Source organism: Armigeres subalbatus, chromosome 2 (genome assembly GCF_024139115.2).
Source record: "Armigeres subalbatus isolate Guangzhou_Male chromosome 2, GZ_Asu_2, whole genome shotgun sequence".
In the NCBI taxonomy this organism is placed as follows: domain Eukaryota; kingdom Metazoa; phylum Arthropoda; class Insecta; order Diptera; family Culicidae; genus Armigeres; species Armigeres subalbatus.
The window spans coordinates 139,335,281-139,362,171 of NC_085140.1; the positions used below are offsets into that span (position 1 = coordinate 139,335,281).

Consider the following 26,891-nt stretch of genomic DNA (forward strand, 5'->3'; position numbering starts at 1 on the left):
TATCAAATTGAATTCGGTGGCTGTATAAAACATATTTAACAATTAACAGATTCAAAAAATCTTAATAAGCGCCATTGAAGCGAATTATATTACGCAATAATAACGAAATGTTTCAGATAAATCTCCAAATAAAGAATGTTCGGGATTGGTTTTTTATTTTATTTGAGCTTACTCGAGGCTCCTGGCGTTGTCCATCTAGATTCGAAAAAAAACATGCAATTGAGAATGCCGTGTGAGATGGGCAAATGTGATTCTTGCGATCTGATGCTGATGGTCTAGATTTAGTATATTTCAAGCTACAATAATACCTAATAATACTAGGTACCAATGCGAGACAGGAGTTTCTTTTCTTTGTATCATTTAAACATTTCAAATCACTATCCACAGTGACAAATGCACTTCTTTCTTGTAATTTATTTCTTTGTTCTGTAGATTTGTGTCATAATAATTTTGATTTGTTCTGCAATATAATGTGTGTGTTGTTTTTAATTCCATTATCTTCGTGGCTTGGAGGACGTCTGACTAAAATTACGTCTTTGTTAGCTTATTGTTGTTCCCAAACGAATGTAACCGGAAAAAAATTTGAACGGCGGATTGGATTTCGGTTCGGGCTTTGATGTAATTTAATGTTATTTCGAATAAATACATTCGATCGATGTGTCTAAGAACATGTGTATTTTGTTTTGATTATTTAGATGCAACACATTTCCATGATGTTGTATTGGTAATACCGTGTATAAAAACCTACATTAATTTTTGTTTCTTAGTGGACTGACCGTTTAGCTATTGTTTTATGTGTGTTTAAAAAGTTGGATATATCTGGAATTTAATTTGATAATACATGTTTGATAAAAAGTATTATTTTTTGTTTATTTTACCACAGATGCATTTGTATTCTATGCGTATTTAATAAATGATTTTGACATACCAAGTAGCGTACGTAAGCTAGTGTTGTTTGTGTTCGATTTAAATTATGTAGTAATTTTAGAAGTGGAAGAGAGAAGTCTGCCAAAGACATAGTTTAATTTTTTTTTTCAATATTTAGCCCGTTATCAAAAAGTCTGCTGTTATAACCCATTCTCAATACTCGCAGTCCACAAAAATATGAATAGATTTTGTTCTTGTTGATTTGTTACGCTATCGAATATTTTACACTGGTATCGTTTAATTTGTATATTTTTTTTATAAAAGGGGCAATATATTAGGATACAAATTTGTTCACATAAATCACAATAATAGTAAGAGATAGTGATAAGTTTCCATTCGAGGAATAAATATATGAGGTGCGAAAAAGTGTTTTTCGTTTACTGTGCAACATGTCAACAGCTATTTTATGAAATGTTTGCACCGATCCTAATGGATTTTGTACTTCGCGGCGATGATTTCAAATTCACGAAGCATCGTATGGCACTAAACATGGATTGGACAACATAAATAATGACCGTGTTGTCAATAAGTAGGTAATAGAATATTTTCAGGGACCATCGTTAACGCACATATGATTTTGGAATGTAGCTTTGGTTAGTAGTTCGCTATTCTTCGTCGCCCATATCCTCAATAGCACATGTACCTAATTTTCATTGCAGCTGTACAGGAGTTCGATTCTAATATTATTTCATTCATAAGATCATTTCCACTTGCCACTTTTAATTCCTTATTTAGAAACTAAAATTATGAGATATATTACTTTAGTTTAAGGGCAACTTCCCCAATGATTTTTTTTCTTGTTTAGATCGAAACTACTCACTGGAATTTACTCGCAGATCTATGTCGAATTTTAAAGATTTTTCAACAGCCGTTCGGTAATAATTCGTCAATTTGTCTCGAATTTGAATTGCATGGTCGACTCACGCAAGCAAGACTATCCTAAATCAATTCACTTCTCGGAATTCTACTCGCAGAATATCTAGGATCTAGGTATAAAATAAATACCGGACAGTTTTGCTGTTGGAAACACGTGCAATTCACAGAAATTTGCGAATGAGGAACGAGTCTAATATTTGAAATAGAGGCAACAAACTTGGGAGAAAAATATAGATAGTGCAATATATAAATGAGCAAGTAATATTTATCTTTCATAAAGTGCTATCAAACACTAAATAAAACCAATATTGTAATCGCACATCCACATTCCACTATCCATGAGGAACATATCGTTGTAAATTTATTTTCTGAAAGGCTGGACTTAATTTTCAATGTGTACTGCAAGCCATTTGATGCGTGTACTCAACTTATTTGCGGATTAGAATAAAAATCACCCCACTTACAATCTTTCTATGTAGTCTACTTTTCCCATATTTTTGTGTAAACGTTTCTTTTTTGACTGGTTTTGGTACCTTGTGCCTAAACATTAATTTCAATCAATGGAGAAATTGCTCTCAATGATCAACATATTTATAATTTGAATAAATGTGTTCCAGAAGATTCCGAAGAATAAATTACATGCATCTTGAAACCTAACTAGGTACATTGGCAAAACATAGATAAAAACTTGAACTCCTCATAAAAACAATAACGCAAATAATTTTACATAAAATTATGTTTGCGATAATAAACTAAATCAGCAATCATATCAAATTTTTTTTTATAAAGCAAACGATTCATATCTTTCCTCTTTTCACATAACAACAATTACAAATAACAATTCAATATTGTTACGCATAGCCATTTAATGTGTGCCTAACTGTGCTTGGTTTTATGAGTGTGTATGTGTTGTTCTTGCTTACTTAATCCATAATGTTATTGATATTTATTTGATGTTGTTTTAAAGCTATAAACATACAGAAGACGTATTCCAGCGAGTCCAAGTCTGGAACAGATTTTCTAATGGTTTACCATTAATATTTTGAAGATTGCCAGTTTCCTTTCGCATTTAATAATTTGATTTTCCCCTAGAGTCTTTATATTTGCGGTGGTATTCCAACGACAGGTTTAAGAAATGAAAAATAAACAGCCATGTTTTCCAATAATAAAACACTATTAGTGTAACAGTCAAAAAATACCACCTAGTTAAACGTTCGGTTAATCGATAGCTCTTTTTACATTTCTATTCAATTAAATAATTCCTGTTGAGTTTCTGTTATCTACGTGTTGTTTGTAGTTATCTTCAAAGTTTCTCTATAGAGTACGAAAAAATTGGTCCAAAACACTTTCTTCAGTTTAATGCTTGCTAGTTATTTGTGTTGTAATTTTTTGAGTAGGGTTGCACAATGATTATTTTGTATCGCACGATAATGGAAATGTTTTTTAGTCACTATACTCGTTTACCGCCTAATCTCGAGTGATATTCCACAAAACGAATGGCATTCCCAGTTTCCTGCTGTTACTCACTCGTCGCTGATGTTGATCTTTTTGAGACCACTTTTGTTGAAGTTACAAATAGAATCCAACAGGGCACTACGGTTAGAGCTGCAGGGACCATCACCGGAAATTGACTTGACCAATTGCCTACCATTAGAGGAGCCAGACACAATGGCCTGATCAAACAGCGGCAGAGACGATGGTGGCGGAATCGGAGGTGCAGATGGTGGCGGTAATGGGGACGAACCACTTCCGCCGCTCTCGGTGGTTGCTTGCGCCGGTGGAGACATCAATGTCACATCTAGCGGCGATATAATACTGTTGGCACTGTCCGATTTGATCATAACAGCCCCAGCCGATCCAGAACTCGCACTCACTGTGACTGTCTGCGGTGGTCCATTGTTAAGCTGCAGTGAGTTTTGGGCGCGAAGTTTAGCCTGGCGTTGTTCTTGTTTCTGCAATGACACATTATTCAACAATGATTAATTTAACTTAAAAAATCATATGTTTATTGTTTACTGCCTGTAACCACATGTTTGTCCCATTGTTGCTGAGGTTCCCTATTCATGTGAGACAGATATGCGATTACAGGTAGTTTAGGGATTGTATACTAGAGACCATGTTTGATTTATACTGTTCGGAGATTTATTTGGTCGTCCTCTGAAATCAGTCTAAAGCAAATTTAGTTGAATTTCCATGATCTATCGTATTGGGTGTCCTACGAAAGGCTGAATGCTCATAAGGCTGAACTCAAAAGGCTGAAATCTTGAAAGGCTGAAAGTCTCAAAAGGCTGAAAGTATCAGAAGGCTGAAACGTATCGAAAGGCTGAAATTGATGGGATGAAATGAATCCCAACCATACGATATGTTGTACCAACTATGTTGAGTGGTTGGATAGTGAATAATTGATAAAGAATAGAGAATAATGAATAAAGAAGAATAAAAAGAATAAAGAATAAATAATAAAGAAAAAAGAATAAAGAAAAAAGAATAAAGAATAAAAAATAAAGAATAAAGAATAAAGAAAAAGAATAAAGAATAAAAAATAAAGAATAAAAAATAAAGAATAAAAAATAAAGAATAAAGTATAAAGAATAAAGAATAAAGTATAAAGAATATAGAATAAAAAATTTACAGAGACAAAGGAAGCAGGAAAGAAGAAGGAAGAAGAAAGAATGAAGACGGAAGAAGGGAGAAGGAAAAAAGATGAAAGATTGAAGAAAGAACATAGAAGAAGGAAGAAGGAAAAAGTAAGATAAAGATGAAAGAAGAAATAATGATGAAGCAAGAAGAAACAAGGAAGAAGGAAGGATGTTCTATGTTACCGCCATCGGGAGTGACAATGGGTCATCGGCACCGGCAGTCTGGAGGTCGTAGAGAAAAATCGTTCAAAAAGGTCTCTTATATTTTAGTCTTCTTGCCCTCAGATACATTCAATGCATTCTACAAGCATTCATTCAGTGACCTATTCTCACCCCCATTCCCCATTTGACCCATTGTCACCCCCGACGACAGTACCTCAAAATTTTATAAGCTGTATAGACTACAAAATAAGAATTCCGTATAAAAATTGAAAGACAACAAGAAGTCACAAAAAGGTTGCGGATCATTTTAGTTTGTGCCCCTTTTAACGTCAAATGTGAATTCTTCCACTAATATTAGTTTCTAACGATTTTTCAGCCTTTCGACACCCCCGACGACAATACCTCAAAATTTTATAAGCTGTATAGACTACAAAATAAGAATTTCGTATAAAAATTGAAAGACAACAAGAAGTCACAAAAAGGTTGCGGATCATTTTAGTTTGTGCCCCTTTTAACGTCAAATGTGAATTCTTCCACTAATATTAGTTTCTAACGATTTTTCAGCCTTTCGAGTTTCAGCCTTTTGTTATTTCAGCCTTATGTGAGATTTTTACTTTTCAGCCTTTCGTGTTCAGCCTTACGAGTTTTCAGCCTTATGTGATTCAGCCTTTCGTGGAAGACCCATCGTATTATAATATTGAACTCTCAAATGATTTTTGGGCGATTTTTAAGATTAAACCCACCTGATCAACAAGGGAATACACACCACAAGCAATCGGAACTTCAAATCTCTCAACTTCATCGGGAGTACACGCATAGACGTGAATGTGCTCGAGGAGCGCGGATTTGACATTGTTGGATTGTAGGAGATTTGTTAGAAAGGATCAGTGGTGCGAACATTTGAAGCAATCTTTCATAGTGGTGGGCGATTTGCGAAGGCGGGTGATCGCGTGATGGCAGATCAATGGGAGAATGTGTAGGTTGAGGATCGTAGCCCAAACTCCGAAAGCACTGATGATGGTGAAGGACGCGCAGCTTGAACGTGAGTACCGGCTGACGAACGAAAACGGCCTACTACTAATTGATTTCGTCGCTTCCAAGAATATGTCCATTCGCAGCACCTACTTCTAACACCGCCTTCCATATCGGTACACCTGGAGATTACCACTGCAGACAAAATCACAAGTCGACCACGCTTTGATTGATGGACGGCGCTTTTTCGACATTATCGACCGATTCGACAGATCAAAGTAACATTTAGTGACAATTGACAGATCAAAGTGACATTTAGAAAACTCAACATCCATCTATTAGTTGTACTCACTGAATTAATTTTATTTAATTGTTAAAAACTGTGAAAAAGAAGAGAGCAGAGTTTTTGCTAACTGTGTAGGGCAACTCTGGTGCGAGATCGATTCTCTCCGTTTCAGTTTATTGTCTATTTCGAACTTTTGTCCTTTCGACTTTTTGATCTTATTGATTTCTAGTTTTTTTCTACCTTTTGTCCCGTTTGACGTTTTGTCCTTTGGACCTTTTGTCCTGTTCGACGTTTTGTCCTGTTCGACGTTTTGTCCTTTCGACCTTTTGTCCCTTTCGACCTTTTGTCCTTTTCGACCATTTGTCCCTTCGACCTTTTGTCGTTCGACCTTTTGTCCCTAACCCATACGAAACCATTTCAACGTATAGATGCAAAATTTACAAAACCGGCTACATTTCACAATGACTCCTATTCAAAACAAGGTTTTCATGGCTTTCTAACGCATTTAAAAAAATGGGACTGGGCAAAACGTCCGAATGCTGGTGTAAAATGACTCAATTGCATGTAAAATAATTGTGAACGCATGGTTTATTTTTCTTAATGGATTGAACGACAATCTTACGGGTGAGGTGGAAGAATTGCAAATCGTTCAATTTTAGTGAATATAATAGGATTTTGCTAATTCTCGTTCCATCGCAGCTCAATAATGAATAACTATTTTTTTTTATTATCAGACTAAGGCCGGAGTGGCCTGTGCTGCACATAAAAGACTTCTCCATTCAGCTCGGTTCATGGCTGCACTTCGCCAACCACGCAGTCTGCGGAGGGTCCGCAAGTCGTCCTCCACCTGATCGATCCACCTTGCCCGCTGTGCACCTCGCCTTCTTGTTCCCGTCGGATCGTTGTCGAGAACCATTTTCACCGGATTACTGTCCGACATTCTGGCTACGTGCCCGGCCCACCGCAGTCTTCCGATTTTCGCGGTGTGAACGATGGATGGTTCTCCCAACAGCTGATGCAACTCGTGGTTCATTCGCCTCCTCCACGTACCGTCCGCCATCTGCACCCCACCATAGATGGTGCGCAACACTTTCCTTTCGAAAACTCCCAGTGCGCGTTGGTCCTCCACGAGCATCGTCCAGGTCTCGTGTCCGTAGAGAACTACCGGTCTTATAAGCGTTTTGAAGATAGTCAGTTTGGTACGGCGGCGAACTCTATTCGATCGGAGCGTCTTGCGGAGTCCAAAGTACGTACGATTTCCAGCCACTATGCGTCTCCGAATTTCTCTGCTGGTATCGTTATCGGCGGTCACCAGTGAGCCCAAGTACACGAATTCTTCAACCACCTCGATTTCGTCACCACCGATAGAAACTCGTGGTGGGTGGCTCACATTGACCTCTCTTGAGCCTCTTCCTATCATGTACTTCGTCTTCGACGTGTTGATGACTAGTCCAATCCGTTTAGCTTCGCTTTTCAGTCTGATGTAGGCTTCCTCCATCCTCTCAAAGTTACGTGCCATGATATCAATGTCGTCGGCGAAACCAAATAACTGGACGGACTTCGTGAAAATCGTACCACTCGTGTCAATCCCTGCCCTTCGTGTTACTCCCTCCAAAGCGATGTTGAATAGCAGACACGAAAGACCATCACCTTGCCGTAACCCTCTACGGGTTTCTAAGGGACTCGAGAATGCCCCTGAAACTCGAACTACGCACATCACCCGATCCATCGTCGCCTTGATCAACCGTATCAGTTTATCCGGAAATCCGTTTTCGTGCATTAGCTGCCGTAGCTGGTCCCGATCGATTGTATCATATGCGGCTTTGAAGTCGATAAATAGATGATGTGTGGGCACGTTGTATTCGCGGCATTTCTGCAATACCTGACGTATGACGAACACCTGGTCTGTGGTAGAGCGTTCACCCATAAATCCCGCCTGGTACTGCCCCACGAACTCTCTCGCAATTGGTGTTAGTCGACGGCATAAAATTTGGGAGAGTACCTTGTAGGCGGCGTTCAGCAATGTGATTGCGCGGTAGTTGCTACAATCCAACTTATCGCCCTTTTTGTAGATGGGACACACGACACCTTCCATCCACTCCTGTAGCAGAACCTTATCCTCCCAAACCTTGGTAATCACCCAGTGCAGCGCTCTAGCCAGTGCTTCACCACCGTGTTTAAACAGCTCTCCTGGTAGTTGGTCAACTCCAGGGGCTTTGTTGTTTTTCAGCCGGCCGATCTCCTCCTGGATTTCCTGGAGATTCGGAGCCGGAAGTCGCATATCCTGCGCGCGTGCTCCTAAGTTCATTACCATACCGCCACCGTTGTCTGCCATATCGCCATTCAGGTGCTCTTCGTAGTGCTGCCGCCACCTTTGGATCACCTCGCGCTCATTCGTAAGAAGGTTCCCGTTTATGTCCTTACACATATCGGGCTGTGGCACGTGGCCCTTACGTGAACGGTTCAACTTCTCATAGAACTTTCGTGCGTTATTAGCGCGGTACAGTTCCTCCGTCTCTTCACGGTCTCGATCTTCCTGCTGGCGCTTTTTCCTCCGGAAAATCGAATTTTGTCTGTTCCGCGCCCGTTTGTATCGTGCCTCGTTCCCCCTTGTGCGGTGTTGCAGCAATCTCGCCCATGCTGCATTCTTCTCCTCAACTAACTGCTCACATTCGCCGTCATACCAGTCGTTTCTCTGATCCGGAGCCACCGTGCCTAGTGCAGCGGTTGCGGTGCTTCCAATGGCGGATCGAATATCTCTCCAGCCATCTTCAAGAGATGCTGCGCCTAGCTGCTCTTCCGTTGGGAGTGCCACTTCCAGCTGCTGCGCGTAGTCTTGGGCTAGTTTACCGTCTTGTAGCCGCCCAATGTTGAGCCGCGGCGGACGACTCCGACGCGTGTTGATCACCGTCGAGAGTTTTGAGCGCAGACATACTGCGACGAGGTAGTGGTCGGATTCAATATTCGCACTGCGGTAAGTGCGTACGTTCGTGATGTCGGAGAAGAATTTACCGTCGATTAGGTTTTCCGTTACTTGATTAGGTGATTTCCATGTGGCCTTGTGGATATTCTTGCGGGGGAAGAAAGTGCTTCGGACTACCATTCCGCGGGAGGCTGCAAAGTTTATGCATCGTTGGCCGTTGTCGTTCGATACGGTATGCAGACTATCCGGTCCGATGACCGGTCTATACATTTCCTCCCTTCCTACCTGAGCGTTCATGTCACCGATGACGATTTTGACGTCCCGCAGTGGGCATCCATCGTATGTCTGCTCCAGCTGCGCATAGAACGCTTCTTTCTCGTCGTCGGATCTCCCTTCGTGTGGGCAGTGCACGTTGATGATGCTATAGTTGAAGAAACGGCCTTTTATCCTCAGCTTGCACATCCTTGCGTTGATTGGCTGCCACCCAATCACTCGTTGGCGCATCTTTCCCAGCACTATGAAGCCGGTTCCCAGCTCGTTGGTGGTGCCACAGCTTTGGTAGAAGGTAGCCGCTCGATGCCCGCTTTTCCACACTTTCTGTCCTGTCCAGCAGATTTCCTGCAGCGCTACGACGTCGAAGTTGCGGGGATGTAATTCATCGTAGATTATCCTGTCGCAACCTGCGAAGCCTAGCGACTTTCAGTTCCATGTTCCAAGCTTCCAATCGTGATCCTTTATTCGTCGCCTAGGTCGTTGCCGATTGTATCGAGTCGTATTATCTTCTATGTCGTTCGTAATAGTTGTTTTTAAAGGCGGCTTATTGGGCCTGCGCAAACCTCCTGTCTCGTCGGAGGGCCGTCGTGTCAGGGCTGTTTAGCGTCCCACCTAACACCAAGACTTGGGCTTGTGCGCTTTGAGCGGCACACGGTCGCTTTGGCGGAGCCTACTTGCGGATACATGCAGCTTTTTATAGAGGTTTAACAGGGCCCACTGTCAAACCCCACCACATCCTAGGCAGGCGCCACAACTCGCAGATGGCCTGGGGAGGGATCGTCAAGCCCTTGGACATAGTCCCTGCTGCCCCCGACTAAATAATGAATTGGTAATATTCTTTCATAAATGTCCTACAACAGATTGTATGAGTGATTTTATGAGTGAGGCCATTTTGCCCCGTGTTTGTATTATGCATTGTTCTCCTTCCGGAGACGAGCCAGCCTAGGGCTGAAAGTCTCCTTAATAAAGACAAAAAAAAATTGTTCTTCTTTACCATGATACCAGTTTTTCTATTTGCGTTTTGACAGTTGGCGCTGTACGTGCAACGCTGGAATCACACTTTTTGTGCCTGGTATTACGCATTACTTGATACTTGATGGACTACTACAGCTCTTCGATGAACCTACGCCGAATGGAGTATCCTTCTCCACTGAACTCGATCCTAGGCCAATCGCTTCCAGTCGCCCTGAACATTGAGCGCCCTCAGGTCCTCTTTAACTGCAAAAAGCCATCGTGTACGCGGCCTTCCACGAAGCATGCGGCCTCTTCCGGGTTCTCTACTAAATATTATCTTCGCTTGACGTTCTTCTGGCATACGAACAACGTGTCCAGCCCACCGTAGTCTGCCTCTATACACGTGGTACAACTCGTGGTTCATGCGACGCCGCCAGGTACCGTTCTCCTGTTTACCGCCGAGTATTGTCCGTAGCACCTTACACTCAAAAACTCCGAAACATGTTTCATGGCCGTATAAAGCCACCGGAAGAATCAGAGTAGTATACAGCGCGAATTTTGTCTTCGTTTGCAGACTACGGGACTATTACGCATTCACTGTCTTGAATTTGTTGGCGTTATTTTATTGCATTGAAAGTGTAGCCGAACTTATTGTATAAAATGTTCTTCCGACGCACACTTAAAGTTTTTGAAAAAAATTGCTGCTTTCCATCTATGGTGCCAGCAGATAAAAGACGGTGTACATGGAGGAAGCGAATGTTCTATCAGCTGTTGGGAGAACTACCCATCGTTCACATCGCAAAAATCGGAGGACTGCGGTGGGCGGGACACATAGGAAAAATGTCGAACAATTACTCCGTGAAAATAATTCTCGGTAGCGATCCGATGGAAAATCGCGCAGCGAACAAGGTGGAAGACGATTTACGGATCCTCTGCAGCTATGGACCAAGCTGAATGAAGACGACTGTTATGTACTGCTTCATAATAATAATCAATGTGTCCCCCTAGTTAATAATTGATATTAAGTCTACGGGCCATAGTACCTTTTTTAAATTGTATAACCTTTTAACTTAAAATTAAACAATAGCCAGTAAAACGGAAATATTCTTCAAAAATTCTAAGATTAGGTTAGCTAAAAGATTAATATTACTCACCGCTTTGTGTTTAATTTTCTTTTTTTCTTCCTCGGAGGTCATCATCTCCTGCACCCTGACTAGACGTTTCTGATTTTTGACCGACTTCTGCTCATCGCGGACCCGATTTTCCGTTTTCTGGACCGCAATTTTTAGCTGTTCTTTGGCATTGGTAGAAAATTTGAGATGCGGCTTCTGGTTGCCTATCGCCATCGCGTACTGATCGTTGAAGCTTGAGGCATATTCGCCAAAGAATGGATGGGCTGCTAATTGATCCAGAGTTGGCAAGGCTGATTTGCATGCATCCTTGGAGAGAATCGATTCCAAAAGTGCTTCTGCAAAAGAAAAGCGTTACAAAAAGCCGCCAAAAAATGCATTCTTTGGAAAACTTACTCAAGCTATCTGGACAATCCAGAATTTGTCTGGCGTAGGAATCTTGCAGAGGATAACCCATGCACATCTCGTACAATAAATGTCCGAATCCATACACGTCAATAGCCTCACAAGTGTTTATTTTGCTGTGTTGCACAAAAAACGGTCGATAGAAAGAGGGCACACCAAATATAAAATTTTCTACATCCATCAAACGTGCTATACCGTCAACAATCAACACATTGCCACAGTGGACGTGACCGCAGGCCATCCCTTTCGAATGCAAAAATCGAATAGCTTCCAGAATTTGCCGAGCGTAAAGCGCTAACTCCTTCAAAGGTAACGGAGCTCGTCCTTTCGGGCTGCCGTACTTCGAAAGGAACGGATTGCAAGGGGATGCCGCACACAGAACATCCTTCAGGCTACCTTGCTTATAAAACTTGCGAATTACCAGTGCTCCGTTGTCATTTGATGCGATATACTCAATCGGCGCAATGTATGGGTGTTGAATGCTTCCAAAGTTCTTCAGTACATTATGAATCTCTTTATCGTCGATATACTTGTCGGGTCCAAACTCCGTCCATGTGAGGATCAGATCGTCCTTTCCGCTTTCCTTCGTGTTATAGTCCTTTTCTGTTGACGTAGTCACGCACACTTGTGTGGTGTGCTGTTTGCCGTGCGATTGCGAACTTGATTTAATAAGATGATGTTTGGTGTTGGAATGACCCGGCGAGTGTTTGTTGCCTTGCGGTTTGTGCACGACTTTGAAGTAGTGCTTGCGCAGCCGCCATCCTATCGGCCCCAAGGATTGACCCAGCGTGTACACGCCGTCCGCCCGTAAACACATTGACGCATACTGCAGAGCAAGATCTGTGGAGGACAAGGAAATAATGGGTGCCTATATTGAACGGAAACAAATCCAGGGAGACGCACCATGGAACGGCGTTGAATAACTGTCCGGGTCAATGAATTTTTTGGTTGGTAAAGATGATGCCAATATGGGATTCATTAGTACTTGATTGATGAACTCTTGTAATGCAATTAACCTCTCAGCTATGAAATCAGGGCGCATATTTCCTAGAAATGAATTCGATTAATCAGTAATGTCGATAGTTGCTCTTAATTCAAGGAAACATACCAATAAACTTCTTTCCGGGAAATGACAAATCGATCCCTGATATTTGCAAGCACTTGTTAAGCGAAGCGAAGTCATTGTAACGCCTTAGAATACGCCAGCTATTTTCGGGGTACGGTCCACGCTGTGCTCTAAGTACATATTCCTGAGAAATGACGAAAGTGTTGTATAAAGATAAATGTCATAATAAATATATTAGAAACATGCACGAATAAATGAGCGTTATAAAAAAGCATTTTATACGCGATTCTGCTATTTTGCCGTGAATCGCATAATGGTCGATTTCGAGTCAAGTTCACCAAACGTTTTAGATTCAATTTCTTTTCGCTCAAGAATCATAAAACAATTATAAACTTTGTTCTTTTAATTATGTGAAAAAATAGCAATTCAGTTTATCCCATTGTAAAATTAATCGCATATCAGTCCCATCATGATTACGATTAGAAAAAATAAAGTCTAGCGTGATATATGTGGCCTGCGATGATTTTGTTAGCAGGGATAGTTTCAATAAATTAGGCAAAGTTTGATTCATTCCCAAAGCCAATGATCTAAATGCGCTGTATGGTATAAAAGTCCACCACAAAATGCACGCATAATATTTCTAACAACTATTACATTTATCAGTACAACATTGTTCGAAATCCACAATGTATACATAGCCTGAGATCGCTTAATTGCAAAAATAATATAGGAGTGTAATTTAAACAACGAACCGTTCAACTAAATTATAGAAAAAATAAAGTGCTTCAATCAGTGCAAATAAATCAGACTATATATAAATCAGAGGGCTAGATAATTTTCATTTTAGTCGCTTTACTATAATAGTGCCAAAATATAAATAGCAGAGTGACTATAATTTTCATTCCACTCATGGAGAAATCCATAAAAAAGTACGACACGCGATAAATGGCGATTTTCGACTTCGAACTGTCCGTCACGCTTTTTGTGTTATACCTTCTAAATGTTTTTTTTGCAGTTCGTCATGCTTCTTGACCCCTCCCCTCCCCCTGAAAGCATGACTTATTTTGTGAACAGAATACATGCTGCTTACGTTCTATTGGCGTTTTGATGATGCACGAAGAAAAAGAAAGATGATAATCGAAAAAATCTCCACGGGAAACCATACGAAGAAGATTTTAAAACTCTTCTCAAAAATTCTAAAAGCAATTTAATTTAAAACGGTAAGCATTACGAGTTTGGACTTTTCTTTTAATGTGCTTTAAGTTTAATATTACAAAATAAAATTTTGAATAGAAGTATTATGTTTTTTATACAGTAGAAGAAAAGTTCAACCCCGTACTGCTACAGTTTTTAATTAAATTGCTTTTAGAATTTTTGAGAATGGTTTTAAAAACTTCTTCGTATAATTTCCCGTGGAACTTTTTTCGATTATCATCTTTCTGCTTTTTCTTCTTCATCCAACATCAAAGCGCCAATTGACACAACCTACTCTGCTAAAATCAAGAACCGTTTATATTGCCTGGAACTGGTATGCGTAGTATTACCAGACGTACTCTTTTAAAAGTACATGTACTCTTTTTGCGGCAGAAAAATTACGTACTCTTCTTTTTCGCACGAAAAGGTTATATTTTTATTAAATATTGTTAGTACCAATTCGATTTTCAAACTTAACATTGCAAATTGAATTTATTTTCCTTAGTTGTACTTAGTAAGAGTACGATAAGATTGTATATGATAAATTGTGTTTATTGTAAATTGTGTTTTCGGACTATATTGAGGTGTAAAACAATACCAAATACAATTTTATTATTTCGCTTCAGTGCTTTGTTCGCTAAGTCCTTTCTAACACCAAATAACTTATCTTTAAAAGGAGAACTTGTGATGATAGTTTTCGATTTCTGTTCCTTTTTTCTTTGTTTGTGGAATTTTACGGTTTGGAAGTAGTCTTATTTCGGCCGGAGATACGGGTTTGACAACAGAACTTAAAGGTTCACATGCGTACTCTTGCCCCACCCGTTCCTGCGAAATTTTACCCCTCAGCCCCAATATTTATTCAGTTTATGGTTTTAACCTCTTGGATAACCAACGGAATTAATGTTCTGCACCATAAAGTACTCTATACGAAAGGTTATCGAAATGGTATAATGTTCACCTGATTGAACGTATATATGGTAATGGAATACTAGTTGCGAAAACACAATTATTTTTAGCAAAATGACCAGAAAATTAACTATCTCCATATCTCCCTTGTTGTTAATTCAAATCGTTTACAATTACACATGACAATAGTTGGTCAGAATACCTATCAAACTGATGCAGTGCTGCTAGTTTATCTTTTTTTATAACTTCAAAAAATCAAAAACGTACTCTTACCCCACGCGCACTCTTGCCCCACTCTACTCTACTGCAATCAAAACTTTCATATTGATTTGTTGATTGTAATATTCAAATTAATTCATGAAAATAATGTTAATTTTCATAATATTTAATTTGTTTAACTGTTCCTGGACACGGCGAAATTGAAGATAGACCAGTTTTTTTTCGAGAAATATACTGCCGTGAATAGCAAGTCAGTCCCATCTCTACATGGCATCCATGTACAGATGAGACTGACTTGCGATTCACGGCAGTATAGATATAAAAAAATATCACATAAGATACGACACAAACCGCAAAAACTAATTACAAAGTCCAGTTTGAAGAACATTGTCCAACCGTACATTGGAATTGGGAACATTATGTAGGTATTCGTTCGTTCTCATACTACAGACTGTGTTCTTTAATTTAAACCTATTCGTCAGATATCAGGCCTTCATCCTACGGAGAGTTGATCTTTTCAATTTCATTAATAAATTTATAAATATTAGGTAGATAGTTTTATTCCCGAAGGAATTCTTGGAAGAATTCACGAAGAAATTCCCGGATTCCGGATTCCCGGAAAAAATCTTGGAAGAATTCCCTAAGGAATTCTTGGAGGAATTACCTAAGCAATTCTTGGAGGAATTCCAGAAGGAATTCTTGGAGGATTTCCAGAAGGAATTCTTGGAGGAATTCTCGGAAAAATTCTTGGATAGATTCCCGAAAGACTTCTTGGAGGAATTACAGAAGGAATTCTTGGAGGAATTCCGCAGTTCCGCAATTCCCGAAAGTACTCTTGGAGGAATTACTGAAGGAATTCTTGGAGAAATTCTTTGAAGAATTCCCGAAGGAATTTTTGGAGGAATTCTCGGAGGAATTCCCGGAAGGATTACCGAAGGAATTCCCGATGGCATTCCTGGAGGAATTCCCGGGAGATAGTTTCATAGTGTTTTATTCTATGAATAGGTCTTCTACTTCTTCACTTATATCTAAGAGAAATTTGTTTCAAATATTCTGTGTTTATTATTCAAATTTTCATAATAAAAAATATGTTGAAAAAAAAATTGTTGAGTACATACATTTATGTAATACTAAGGACACACCTGTGGTGTTTGTTCCATGGTACAAGGAGTCAAGAAAATAATTCCAAGACTATCTTTAATGAAGACAATAATAGATATAGCACTAATTTCAAGATTTTCGTACCATGGTACTTGTACCACCCGTGTGTCATTAGTATAAATGAATGCTTTCTACGGATCAACGGATTCATAGATAAATACTAAGGTACAGTGGGGCAAGTGGGTAAAGGAAATCGTATATTTCATGTTCATCAAGTCATAAAAGTTGAATATAATATTTAAATTGATCATATTTATGACATAACGAATCATCTATCCAAGCTTTATATGCCTGCGAACAAGATCTTTGAAAAATACTTTGGGGTCGTACACATATTACGTAAGCAATTTTTCTTATATTTTCGAACCCCCCTCCCCCCATATAAGATTTTTTTCATACAAATAGATTTTTATTTATATGATGCGTAAGAAAACGACAGACCCCCCCTCCCCCCATAAGTGCTTACGTAATATGTGTACGGCCCCTTTTAGGATACTAAATATTTGAAAAACAAAAAATTCGTTTTCAATTTTTCACTTGCCCCACATGTGGGGTAAGTGAAAAAATGATTTTAAAAGAGGACTTTTCAATATAAGAACACATTTTCTGTTCATATATTTCATGCAAATGATAATTATACTGAATAGAACATAGCTGTGATCTGTTGTAATGCTTTTTGACACTTCATGAAAGTCAAATGGCACTAGAGTGCCTCCATTAAATGATTTTTATGTTTTTATGTTTTCTTTACTTGAATTTTTTGAGATCTAATATCTCATCTCCATTTGTGTCTAACACTTCTTTCTATTTCAGGTTTATAGCAAGATAATAAACCTTGGCGATAATGCAGAGAAATTATCTTTGAAATATTCATCAAACCTGGAATCATATTGTGTTTCATTAACAATCCACTTATGATTTCACAATTGTTGATATATTTGCAATAGTAGTGATTCTTGTATTAAAGCTATATAAATAACATTTTTTCACGAATTATTTGTCAAACATGGATTACTTAAAAGACTGACACGCTTGGCACTTTGGGTTCCTGATTTAGTATTACCACAAAATAATTCCAATATGGATTCGCTTAATATTCTGCATAACGAGCTTATAGTAGTAATAGAATGTGTAGAAATAATGAAACTTCGAAATATAAGTTTATTTCTTAGTTTTTTAATCTGTTTTTATGTAGTACTTGAGGTGCCCAACTTGACGCACTAATTTTACTATGTTCCTTATTTAACGCAAAGTTGTTCCTAATTTGACGCACTTTAAAACTATGTTAAAACTCAATCAATTAAATGCCTTATTTTTTTTATTATATAAAGACAGTGACAGACAGTGTAATAGAACTTGGTACGATATAAAATAAAAAGTTAATTAATTATACAAAGAGGCATTTTTTGTTCAGTTCAGTTATTCTGCAAGTTATATGCTCTGTGGCATGTAAGTGTTTTGTTAGTTTCATGAACCCTGCACATCATTCAAAATGCTTCTTATTTAGGTGTTAGAATCATGTCAAAATATATATTTACGGGAAAATTAACTTTTACATTTCCGGAGACGAGCCAGCCTCGGGCTGAAAGTCTCTTTAATAAAGACACAAAAAAAAAACAAACTTTTACATTTCATTACATAACCAGCCTACCATGGTCTGTTGTATTTGTAATAAAAACATAACTTTCTTTGGTAATCTGCAATTTTGAATCTATAAACTGAGAAGTTCATATAGCTTCTGTCTAAACTGAGAAGGATACAGAAAACGCAACTTGTATATTAACGCTTTTAGAACCACATTGAAGCTACCAATCTGCAAGTGTTACGTGACCGGCAGATATATCTAAAAACATATGAGCTGCCCATCTATATACATTTTTTCAATAAACTATTAACATAAACTGAAGCTTATATGAGAAAGGCAGCCATATTTTTGTTTGATTTCATATTCAGGGTTGCACGACTAGTAGCGACAGGAAAGCGACAGAGTAACAAATTGAAAATGTGTTCATTGTTTTGGTTTGTTAGAATTTCGTACAAAGAAAGTAAATTGAATTATATGATACTAATTTATATTAAAATATTGTTTTTCCGCAAGAATTCTAGCACTAGCATATAAAAACAGCATAATTACCAAATACCTGTAAGAAACGCGTCAAATAAACGCATCAAAATCGAAGGCAGCATAAGGCATACTATCATGGGCTGGACACTTAGTGGAATGATCCAATGTTGACTAATATTTAAAGTAGTTGAGAGTTAGTTAAAACTTAATGAATACATATTGCTTTTCCTAATACTATTATTGAGGTTTATTAGCACTGCCTTGTCTATTCGTATGATAAGATTAATTAGGAACATCACAATGCATTGTGAGCCTAATTTGACGCAGAACATTTTGGGTTGAAAAATGCGTTCGAATGTAGCAATGTTCAACGTAAAAGGTAAAGCTTACTCATAATGCTTAGCTGTTTGTAGGTAGGGGTAAAAGATTCTCACAAAAGTTATTTTGTGTGAAAAAATGATCATTCGATCCTTAGCATTGTGGCTAAGAAAGAAAAAAATTGACGCATTATGAGTATTACTTCCATATATTTTATTCGGGTACGTTGATTCTTCATCAATAATATGTGTTAGAAATAGTCATAGCTGTAAATAGTAGTTCTAAGTTCAATTGAATTTTATTGCCCATCTAACGCAACCCTACACTACCCTTTTTTAATGACTCGTCTAATACTCCGCCAACAGAAATAGAGAGTAAGAGAGTCTCCCGCACGACCGATAGCCGATGGTCAACCATACAGCTGTAGGAAGAGTGGACAGCAAAATTGTAAATAAACCAGTAGCAAATAATACGTTGAAGAACAAACAACTACGGTCGGTCGTTTCTTTGGTCCCTAGATGACAAGAAATTCTCTAAGTGTTGAGCTAAACTGCCAACTTTAACTTTGCGTGGTCGGTTTGAGTGCAGTGTACTGGACTTATGCTACGTTTAGACAAGGCAAGTGAATTGAGCAAGTCGCTTGAATCGAACGCGAACTGAACGTGTAAACACCTCAATTCAATTCACTTGAACGAAAAGAAAGTTGAACATGTTCAACTTTTGGCAAGTCAATTGAATTCAACTGAGTTGTTCAATTCACTTGCCCTGTCAAAACGTAGCATTAGTGCAATTTTTGGCTCATTTGGTGAAGACTTTGCATTGCGGTGAACTTTTCGGGGCTAATTAAATTAGCGAAGCAAGTCCTTCGAGTGACGGCACGCGAGTATCGTGAACATTTGGTCCTTTGAGCCGGATCGAAGGCATTTCATACCGGAAAGTGATTCCCGCGGTAGTGCAATAAAAAGCAATCTGACCAAACGCGCGCGCTGGTCATTGGTGGTGGCTGCCATTCAATTGTTGGCATTTTTTGATTGCTTTGTGCGAACTAATAGTGCGTGTGCGCTGGGAGGCTTTACCAAGGCGGGTAGACCTCGTTCGTGTGGGAGAACAAATTAAACTATTTGCGCACAATTTTGTGACTGTTTCGCGCGTGGGGATAGTACCAAGGCGGGTACTATTCGGCAGCTGTGGAAGTAATAAATCACGCATAGCGATAATTGCGACGGTATTTTGGTGAACGGATTAGTGACTATCCGTTCAAGTGTTTCGATCGCGGGTGGAAGTTTCAAACTTTCGGAACACATTCTGCCGTCGGCAAACTATTCGTGCGTGATTTGCGTGAACAATTTTGCGCTTGAGAGTGCACTAAGGCGAGTGTTACTCTAGTGATGTGAAGAAGATCGGACATTGTTCCTGGCCATCTTGTGAACTTTCTGTGGCCATTGTGGGAAGGTGATTTGCCCTATTCATCTTTCGCCATCTTCACCTCTTGCTAGCGTGGATTGAGCAAGACTCGGTGCCATTGGATCCGTTTGGCGCAATTTCATCCTTTTGGAAGGCATCCAGTCCCCAGGATAGCCCCCGGTGAGTCTGTTCCACGTTAGTCCTGCATGTGGCTAGCAGTAGCCGTGATTAATTATAGTACGTAAGAAAGTGGGTAGCTTTTTTCTTAATTTGCTATTGTGGCTTGGTGAGACGGCCGCGAATCGAGTGGAAAACCGTTCGCGCCCTCGATTTGCGATACCGCGTAGAAGTGGGTTCGTTCGCGACGGGAAGGAGAGATCGATTCGATTATAAAACGATCCACTTCCGTCGAATCTTAAACGTCGCGAAGGGTTTTTTACACCGCGACGGGAAGGAGCAAATCGTTCGATTGTGTATCACCCTCGCCGGTTCGGTTTCGCGTAGAAACGTTTAGTTTCGCGTCAGGAAGGATTGGATCGTTCGATTTAACTGCCGTTTCCGTTCGTTTGCGTTCGCGATGCCTGCTAACGAGGATAACCAGCTGGCTGGTAGCTAGACTCAGCGCAAGGGCCTGTTGAAAGTTTTTGATACGCCTGACTGGTTCGCCCGTGACTTCGATCGTGATCGTGACAGTTTCCAGTTGTGTGCGGATTGATTCACTGGACAAGATGAACGAAAACTTCGCGGAGTGTCAGAGTGTGATCGAGAAGCTGGATGCACCAGAGGCTCTGGATGAGTACATCGACGAACGCGTTCAATTTGAGCAACGGTACTGCAAGGCAAAGGGTTTCCTTCTCTCGAAGCGCACCGGGGATCCTAACCAGTCGGCATTGAACGAATCGATACACGCTCCACAGCAACATCAAGCAAACTTCCACCTCCGTCTGCCAAAAATCGACCTACCGAAGTTCAATGGGGACTTTTCACGTTGGATTTCGTTCCGGGACACGTTCACATCGATGATCCACGTGAACGGCGATATTCCCACAGTCGCTAAGCTCCAATACCTTCTCCAATCTCTCGAGGGTAGCGCCAAGAAACCCTTCGAATCGGTCGATATCGCCGCCGATAGCTACGCTACAACTTGGGACGCTCTGCTGAAGAGGTACGACAACCGGAAATACCTTAAGAAGCAACTCTTCAAGGCGCTGTACGAGCTGCCCGCAGTGAAGCAGGAGTGTGCAACACGCATCCACGGTTTGGTCGACGATTATCAACGTCATGTTCGCGCCCTAGCCAAACTGGGCGAACCGGTGGAATATTGGGACTTGCCACTCATCTACCTGCTCTCGTACAAGCTGGATCACGCCACACTACGTGCCTGGGAGGAGAAGACTAGCCACAAGGACGATGTGAAGTATGATGAACTGGTCGATTTTCTCTACCAGCGGGTGCGGATACTAAATTCCGTCGGGCCAGACAGTTATCAACCAGCCTCGTCGAAGGTGGCCGGCTTCCAGCAGAAAAGCTTCAAGCAGAAAGTGTCGGTCAATGCATCAGCCTCATCCACTCCCAGCTACTCCTGTCCGCTTTCCTGTTCGGACAGTCATTCCATCCGAATATGTCCGGTGTTTCTTGGGAAGAACGTCAGTCAACGCCGAGAGTTGGCTTCCCAAAAGCGCCTGTGTTGGAACTGCCTCAGCGTTGGTCATCAATCCAAGAAGTGCAATTCCAAATACAACTGCCGTACGTGTCATGAGAAGCACCACTCGCTTCTGCATGATTTCACTCCAGCGAAGGTATCAGCTACGCCAGCAATGCAAGTAAGCACAACAGAGCCAGCCGTGTCGTCGAAGCCCGCTGTTTCTTCAGTTTCCTCCGTTCAGCAGCCGCTTCCATCCACGTCCCGCCAAGTTAGCATGGCAGTTCAAACTGCATGCACCATGACGCTGCTTGAAACGGTTGTTCTCAACATCGTTGACGACCACGGCATCTCGCACAAGGCTCGTGCTCTCCTCGATTCGGCATCGATGTCGAATTTCATTTCGAAACCGTTGGCGAAGATCCTCTTCAGCCGCCGGTCTACAGTGGACGTATCCGTCGCAGGCATCGGATCCTCCACACAGAAGATTAGTAGTGCCATTACAGCAACCATCGAGTCGGGAGATCGAACGATCTCGATGAAATTGCAATTTTTGGTACTGAAGCAGCCATCGTCGGAGCTACCAACTACGCCGATCGATATTTCAGCGTGGAAAATTCCAAGCGTCGAGCTAGCAGATCCACATTTCAATGTTCCCGGAAACGTAGACCTCGTCATCGGTAGCGAAACGTACTGGGAACTCCACACGGGACGGAAGATTTCTCTGGGTGAAGGTTTTCCGTGGGTAGTCGAAACTCTCTTTGGTTGGGCGGTCACTGGTCCCGCATCTCGCTCGGCTACCTGCATTCCACGGTTCTGCTACCTCTCCACTGCGGACGATCGACTGGAAGCCGATCTACGCAAGTTCTGGGACATGGAAACAATTCCATCGGCTCCAGTTCGATCTACCGAAGAAAGCATATGCGAAGAACACTATGCTGCTTCTACGATGCGCAATTCCGCAGGGCGGTACATTGTGCGTCTTCCGAGAACTGAAGATTCCGAAAAGGTTCTCGGATCAAGATCGATTGCCGATCGTCGCTTCCTGAGCTTGGAACGGCGATTAGATAGAGATCCTGCTACCAAGGATTCATACCACCAATTCATGAAGGAGTATCTACAACTTGGTCACATGCAGGAGACACCAGAGCTTAAAGATGATTGAAATGAACACTCCTACATCCCCCACCAAGTCGTCTTCAAGGAATCCAGCACTATCACAAAAGTCAGGGTAGTTTTCGACGCGTCATGCCAAACCTTGTCCGGCTATTCTTTGAACGACACGCTCCTTGTTGGACCAGTCGTCCAGCAAGACCTCTACTCTATCTACACGAGATTCCGGACAAAATGCATTGCCATAGTAGCAGACGTCGAGAAGATGTATCCCGACGATCCCCGTCTCCTCCGTATCCGCTACCGCAGATGTCCATCCGATCCGATCGCTACGTTAGAACTACAGACCTATGTCACCGGTACGGCTAGCGCACCGTACCTTGCAACGAAGACACTCCAGCAGATTGCCATCGACCAGGCGGAGTTCTATCCTGTTGCTGTCGACCCAGTGGTGGAAGATTTTAACGTCGATGATCTGTTGTCCGGCGCATCTGACGTGGAATCCGCCAAAACACTTCGCCTTCAAATCACTGCCATGCACGGTTCCGCTGGATTTTCGCTGAAGAAATGGGCGTCGAACGCTCTAGAAGTCCTTCATGATGTTCCGCCAGAAGATCTGGCCATCCAACCTCTTCGCGATTCGCAGGATGAGCAGATAATCTCCACGCTCGGCCTATTGTGGGATCCAAAGGCCGACAACTTTCGATTCAAGGTAGAAGTGCCTCTCCCGGTGGCCATTCTTACCAAGCGGAAGGTAATGTCGTACATCGCCAAGATTTTCGACCCACTGGGCCTATTGGGTCCAGTCATCACAAAGACAAAGCTCTTCATGCAGCGTCTATGGGCATTAAAGCATGACGGTGTTCTCTGCGAGTGGGATTCTCCATTGCCGGATCAGCTGCAACACGAGTGGAAGCAGTTCCATACCACGCTTCACATTCTAGCTACAGTCCAAGTTCCTCGCTTCGTGTTTTCGTCAGTCGGTGCTACTATCCAGCTTCATTTCTTCGCCGATGCGTCCTCCGTTGCATATGGAGCTTGCTGCTTCGTCCGCACGGAATCGGCGGAAGGTATACGAGTCCAGCTGTTGACATCAAAGTCAAAAGTCGCGCCGCTATCCACGCACCACTCCATCGCAAGACTAGAGCTCTGTGCAGCACATCTGGCAACTCAGCTCTTCAAGAAGGTGGATGCCTCGCTGAAGACCACCACCACCGCCTATTTCTGGTCCGATTCCAGCACCGTACTTCAATGGCTGCGTGCCGTTCCAACCCGCTGGAAAACATTTGTCGCTAACCGCGTGTCGAAGATTCAGGCCACCACAAGTATAGACTACTGGAGGCACATAGCTGGTTCCGAAAATCCTGCCGACAATATTTCGCGCGCCCTCAATCCAACGGACATTATCAACTGTTCCCGTTGGTGGCATGGCCCTTCCTGGCTCGCACTGTCACTTGAATATTGACGCAAGACCGTCATTGACCAGCAGAACTCCCGTGCAGCGTCCGTGAAAGGGCGCAGGACACCGATTGCGGCAACGACCGCCGTACAATCAGATTTTTGTGGAGATTTGTTCTCGTTACTCTCGCTGCAACAAGTTACATTATGTGGTTGCATTCTGCATCCGCTACATCCAGCGATTGAAGGAGCGCATAGAGTTGCGCAGTTCCGGATCATCTCTTCCTCCGTTGGCCATTAGTAGCCGATCCATTTCAACGTCCATCGTACCACTCACCACTTCCGAGCTCCAGCACGCTGAATACCTGCTCTGCCGTTTAGCGCAGAAGGAAACATTTGCTGAGGAGTTGTCGGATCTTTCGAATGGCGAACGTGTCGCCAAGTCATCATCGCTGAAGTGGTTGAAACCTTTTGTGGATGAAGACGGTACTCTTCGCGTCGGTGGTCGCCTACGTAACGCCGCACTATCCGTCGCAAACAAGCACCCGATCGTTCTGTCCGCCAAACATCCGCTGTCTGCTCTGCTGGCTAGCAGTTTTCACATTAGCCTACTGCACGCAGGGCCACAACTCCTGCTAGCCACTCTCCGCCAGAAGTTCTGGATCCTTGGCGGCAGAAATCTTGTCAAGTCCGTCTTTCACCAATGCCACACTTGTTTCCGATCCAAGCCCACTCTAGTCCAGCAGAGCACAGCCGATCTGCCGGTATCGCGAGTGTCGCCGACGCGTCCGTTCTCCGTTTGCGGTGTCGACTATTGTGGACCATTTTACGTGAAGTCAGCAGTACGAACCCGTGGCCCCACGAAAGTCTACGTGGCCATATTCGTTTGTTTCTCAACCAAGGCGGTCCACATCGAGCTAGTGAGCGATTTACCGGAGGACCCAACCGACCTTGACGTTTTGACCCCAGGACACTTCCTTGTCGGAAGCAACCTCCAAGCGGTTCCGGAATCCAACTGGAAGGAGACCGCCGACAACCGTTTGGACCACTGGGATCGCACCCAGAAGCATCTGCAGCAGATCTGGTCTCGCTGGTACCCCGAGTACTTGCAACAACTGCAGTCCCGTGCAACTAAAGGTTGCAATCCGCCCGTCACCATCGAGGTGGGCGCCGTCGTCATCATCAAGGAGGACAACGTTCCGCCAGCAAACTGGCCGCTGGGAAAAATTGTCAAGCTCCACCCAGGAAAGGATGGCGTCGTCCGTGTGGTAACCCTGAAAACAGCGAACGCCAACGAGGTGGTGCGCGCCGTAGCTCGAATTGCACTGCTTCCGACACCGAGAACAACGTAACAGAAACCAGGTAGAGCAACCCATTGTGGGAGAACTTGCTCGATGCTCACCTGCGTTTCTGCAAAGGTAATTGCAGGTCCAATTTAATACTATTACCCCGTAAGATCTACCTGGTCTTTTTCTTTGTTCCCGGTAATCTACGTCGTCCGCTCACCATCATCAACCTGAGGTACCAGTAAACTCTTGAATTCGAATGCCAACCGGCTCGACAGCAACGTTCGTGGCTGGATGACAACGACAGCTAATCCATTCTTCGAACTACTTACGTGACATTGCCACCAACGACGAATTTGTATATAGTAGAATTAATATTTTGAAACAATCCTGTTTCAAGGTGGCCGGAATGTTAGAAATAGTCATAGCTGTAAATAGTAGTTCTAAGTTCAATTGAATTTTATTGCCCATCTAACGCAACCCTACACTACCCTTTTTTAATGACTCGTCTAATACTCCGCCAACAGAAATAGAGAGTAAGAGAGTCTCCCGCACGACCGATAGCCGATGGTCAACCATACAGCTGTAGGAAGAGTGGACAGCAAAATTGTAAATAAACCAGTAGCAAATAATACGTTGAAGAACAAACAACTACGGTCGGTCGTTTCTTTGGTCCCTAGATGACAAGAAATTCTCTAAGTGTTGAGCTAAACTGCCAACTTTAACTTTGCGTGGTCGGTTTGAGTGCAGTGTACTGGACTTAATGCAATTTTTGGCTCATTTGGTGAAGACTTTGCATTGCGGTGAACTTTTCGGGGCTAATTAAATTAGCGAAGCAAGTCCTTCGAGTGACGGCACGCGAGTATCGTGATCAATATGCTTTTTATGCAATATATGCAAAGAAGAAGAGCAAATAAAGCCATCTAGCTTGATTCGTTGATATATTTTTGGCGAAAATAGGTTTCCTGCATCATTTGATTTGAGAATGCGCCAAGTTTGGACCTGCGTCAAATATGGTGCTTCCACGGTACTGAGAAAACCAACTTATCAATGCACTAATTGAATGTGTTATGAAAACCAACATAAAACAATATTTGTATTTATTGACACGCAAAACAACTGGTGCAAAAGATAAATAATATAAATGGTTCATTATTTCATGTTTCACTTATTTATCGCATTGACTTGAATGGCCTTGTATGATTGTGAAGTGTAATTAAATAATTCTGTGCTTCATCAATGAAATATTTGCGTTTTTTTCACTTACCCCATTTACCCACTTACCCCACTGTACCTTACAGAAATTTGAAAATTTCTGTGTTAATCTACAGATTAACTACAGCACACTTCTAGTTTAAATTGGTGAGGTTTCAAATTTAGTTCAAGTTGAGTAAACAAAATGTAAGTTCCTGATATATGGGTTAATATTTAGAGGGAAAGACCGTTACAAATATTTATTAAAAGTTATGTCCTTTTGGTCTCCGAAAGGTCAGGTCAAAGGGAGATAATAATAATTATTTTTTAAATAAAAAAAATCAAAAAACTCCTTGGATTTATTAAAGAATAATTTTA

The 26,891-nt window shown here is 41.7% G+C and overlaps 1 protein-coding gene across 1 annotated transcript in view; it reads right to left on the reverse strand.

Moving 5' to 3' along the window:
• Positions 1 to 374: 374 nt before the first annotated feature.
• Positions 375 to 26,891, reverse strand: part of LOC134210914 (PX domain-containing protein kinase-like protein) — a 32,517-nt gene continuing 6,000 nt past the window's right edge. Inside the window, exons 3-7 of the mRNA XM_062687353.1 lie at positions 12,656 to 12,797; positions 12,451 to 12,594; positions 11,539 to 12,387; positions 11,167 to 11,480; positions 375 to 3,755 (exon numbers count right to left, since the gene is read on the reverse strand). Coding sequence (XP_062543337.1) covers positions 3,327 to 3,755; positions 11,167 to 11,480; positions 11,539 to 12,387; positions 12,451 to 12,594; positions 12,656 to 12,797 — 1,878 coding nt within the window. The 3' untranslated portion in view covers positions 375 to 3,326. The remainder of the gene's footprint in view (positions 3,756 to 11,166; positions 11,481 to 11,538; positions 12,388 to 12,450; positions 12,595 to 12,655; positions 12,798 to 26,891) is intronic.